Source organism: Emys orbicularis, chromosome 4, assembly GCF_028017835.1.
Source record: "Emys orbicularis isolate rEmyOrb1 chromosome 4, rEmyOrb1.hap1, whole genome shotgun sequence".
Lineage (NCBI taxonomy): Eukaryota > Metazoa > Chordata > Testudines > Emydidae > Emys > Emys orbicularis.
This window is the reverse complement of record NC_088686.1, coordinates 16,502,275-16,506,125: the sequence shown is the minus strand read 5'-3', so window position 1 is coordinate 16,506,125 and position 3,851 is coordinate 16,502,275. Positions and strand designations below refer to the sequence as shown.

At 48.7% G+C, this 3,851-nt stretch overlaps 1 protein-coding gene across 1 annotated transcript; it reads left to right on the top strand.

Moving 5' to 3' along the window:
* The first annotated feature begins 2,108 nt into the window (after positions 1–2,108).
* LOC135877153 (histone H4-like) lies at positions 2,109–2,420 on the top strand. The gene has a single exon (XM_065402504.1). It carries the CDS (start codon positions 2,109–2,111, stop codon positions 2,418–2,420), a length of 312 nt encoding a protein of 103 aa, XP_065258576.1.
* Positions 2,421–3,851: the final 1,431 nt, after the last annotated feature.

Below are 3,851 nucleotides of genomic sequence, written 5' to 3'. Positions count from 1 at the left end.
AATTATTTACATCAGAAATAAAGACGCATAAAGCTGAAGTTATAGAAAGAGTCATTTATGCTAAATGAATTACTTCCACAGCATTTTAAGGTTCCTGCACAGACAACATCTGTACGCCCATGACCACAATCTTTGTCACACGGTGTCTGACAGTAAGGCATTGGCACGCTGAGATGTATGATGCAAACATACATCTCTGGAAAGACTGGGATCAACCTAGAGCTCTCCTTGCTCAATGTCACAGGTTGGCTGCTGGCCCTTTAAGGCAGCCAGGCTCAGCCTTGCCTGAGGTCTACCAGCTAGCCCCCAGTTGATGGTTAGTGACCCCAGCTGTAAGGAATCAGAAAGGACTACTGAAACAGAGCAGGGAAGTCAGTGTAAGAGAGATGCAGAGGAGGTAGGACTTACCTGTAAAGGGAAGCCTAGCAGTCTGGGGCTGGCTGTGACTAAAATGCTGAGCCATAAGAGTAGAGCTAATTCCTGTGATAAGCCCCTGAAACAAGGGGCCAGCTGTCCAGGGACACAGTCCTGGGGCTGAAGTTCTGGAATGGGAACAGGGAATAGAAGAGACCCACAGAGAGCAGTACGTTCCTGTGGGAGAGCTCTTACATAGGGCCTACCTGGAGCAGGGAGACCTGTAAATGGAGCTGCCAGTGTCCCTGGAGAGAGGAGGCAGTGTGGGAATCCTGTAAGAGGAACCAGAGAAGCTCTGCAGGGGCCAGAAGAAGGGGCCAAGAAGCAGAGGACTTCAGAGGAGCCCCAGAAGAACAGTAAGCTTGGGCATTTGTTTTGGACTTTTTGTTACCCCAGAAAGGGAGTGAACTTTTATATGACTTGGCCAGAAGGCCATGATGCCAAAGACCTGGGGGGGGGAGCTGTTGCAGGGCTGAGGGAGTGACCATCGGGAGTGCCAGAGGTAAGGTCCCCTGCCAACACTGCACCTTGATACAAAGGGGCACTACTTGAAGTGAGGATGTGCCATTACACCAAGACATAGACCCCCTTCTCCAGCAAACTTAGCTTTGACTTCTCTGTTCTTTTATTCTCTTGCATTCCCTTTTATGGGTAACTAAATATCTATATTCCATGGCTGAACTTACTTACAGTGGACAAACTGTATTGTCTTTCCCTCTAGTTTTACTACACTACACAAAATTAAATTATCACTAAGTCTTGCTGCATAATCATTTATGGCAACTTGGGTTCTGTATGCTTCCAGCAGAGTAGGGCGGATGTTTAATGTAGCATCCTTGAAAAACCGCAACCTCCAAAATGCTCAAGAATACTATAATCTATTTAAACAACAAGGCGTCCGGAGGCACCTTAAAGACTAACAGATTTATAAATCTGTTATATCTGTTGGAGGAGGGATAGCTCAGTGGTTTGAGCATTGGCCTGTTAAACCCAGGGTTGTGAGTTCAATCCTTGAGGGGACCACTTAGAGATCTAGAGCAAAATCAGTACTTGGTCCTGTTAGTAAAGGCAGGGGGCTGGACTCAATGACCTTTCAGGGTCCCTTCCAGCTCTATGAGATATATATTAGGTGCCACCGGACTCCTCATTGTTTTTGTGGATACAGACTAACTCAGCTACCAACTGATACTTATAATCTATTTGTTTAAAAAAAAACTCGGGACCCTCAAATAATTACTACATTTCAATTGGGATGACTTCATAAAAGAACTTTAAAACCCACAAGAGCCAGTTGTGCTGTATTTTAAACAATTATAGTCCATTTTTTAAAGTATTTAGGCATTGGGCTTGGGCTCCAAAGAGTGAGATCCACAAAGGGATTTAGGTGTTACAATGCTGAGCATCAAAGTGTCTAACTTTTAGACACCTAGAAAATCACAGGAATGACACAACAATCCACAAAGCCTGAGTTAGGTGCCTGGGCTGCTATACAATGAGGAGAGATAGGCACCTAAGACTACAATCCACAAAAGCCAGCAAGCTAGGCGGCTCCCTGCCTAAGCTAGCCAATGGGAGATGCTGACAACAGGGATGTGTGCTAAGCTCTGCCCCTCTCACTGGGGTAGGGACCTAAGTCTTGTTGAAGGAATGAGTTAGGTGCCTGCTTTGCTCCGTGTTAGCTGCCTGTTTGTAAGATGTCTGGTCGCAGCAAGGGCGGAAAGGGGCTGGGCAAGGGAGGTGCTAAGAGGCACCGCAAGGTCTTGCGAGACAACATCCAGGGCATTACGAAGCCAGCGATCCGCCGCTTGGCTCGCCACGGCAGGGTGAAGCACATCTCGGGGTTGATCTATGAAGAGACCCGTGGGGTGCTGAAGGTTTTTCTGGAGAACGTGATCCATGATGCGGTGACCTACACCGAGCACGCTAAGCGCAAGACAGTGACAGCCATGGATGTGGTGTACGACCTGAAACGCCAGGGGCGCACCCTGTACGGCTTCGGGGGCTGAGTCGGCCTTTACCCCCAAAAATCTCCACACAAAACAGGGGTGGAGGTGATTCCCACCTTCAACTTTTAGTCCAGTGATTAGAGAACTCAGCTAGGATGTGAGAGAGTCAAGTTCAATTCCCTCCTCTCTGCCAGAGGGGGAGACAGGATTTGAACAGCAGTTTCCCACTTTTCAGGAGTGCTCTAAACACTGGGCTATGGGATATACTCATGTGTGGAACCCTCACTCTCTCCTGTTGAAGCTAATCCATTGTGAATAAATAATGAAAGCGTTATCTGAAGGAGGGGGACTGGACCCAGGGTCTCCCACCTACTAGGCAGGTGTCCTAACACTGGACTGAATCATTCTGTCACCTGCTTCCCCTGCCTTGAGGCTGTATTGCAGGGTTGTCAGGAGTGGGCTCTGTCCAGCAGGGGGCTAGTACTCACAGGGTGCACCCTTCTACTCCCTGAGGGCCTGCTGCTGCAGCGGTTGGGTGGTCTTGGCTGACAGGACTCAGCTCCCTGCCCATCTCGCTCTGCCACGGCACAGAGGAAGTGAACAGGGCTGCGCTGAATTCTGGCAGAAACTGTAAAGGGGGAGCAAAGTCCAGGAAAAGCCAAAATCTGGGTGGAAATCGATAAAACTCATTATTGGCTTTTTCAAAACCTGGACATTTTTTAGAGACAATGGATAAACACCAAAAATGAAGGGCCTTCTCTAAAGACGATTACGGAAGTGGTTGAAACTGATGAGTTTGCTAACCAGATGCAAGGGGCTCTGTGCATCCCCCATTTCCTGTTTCTGGTTTTCTGATTTTAACCAAAATCAATAGGGTTTTGCTCATTGATATCTAGAACATTCCCTGAATTTTTACAATTGATCAGTTGAGGCATTTCAAAAGTTTTCACATTACAGACAGAGAAATGCCACTGAGTTGAGTGTAAGGCCTCGTAAGTTTAACCAATAATCATAATACCTGGCTGGGCGAAGCAAGGTCTTACACTCAACTAAATGGCAGTCTGTTTGGCTTATAAGGAGCCCTAGTGTTGGAGGAAAGGGAGGGGACACGGAGGGGGGGGGGAGAATGAGGGCAATGGAATAGGGGGAGGACATGGGGGCACACAGAGCCTCTGCCATGTGGGCAGAAGGAGGAGGGAGGGCACAGAGCCCCTGCTGTGTGGTGGGGAATGGGGAGTACACAAAGCCCCTGCCATGAGGGTGGGGAGAATGGAGGACAATGATATGGGGGGAGGAGGAGACACAGAGCCCCTGGCATAGGGGAAAGGGTATCTGAAGGGGCACACAGAGCCCCTAACATGTAGTGGAGAGAGAATGGGGGACAGAGTCCTTGGCATGGGGGGAAGAGGGTAATATGGGGTACATAAAGCCGTGGCATGTGAGGAGGAATAGAGGACCCTAGTATTCTGGAGAGAGGAATAGGGGGGCACA

Excerpts from the sequence above, each read along its gene's own strand:
- LOC135877153 (XM_065402504.1), top strand. The coding sequence starts at position 2,109 with ATGTCTGGTCGCAGCAAGGGCGGAAAGGGGCTGGGCAAGGGAGGTGCT.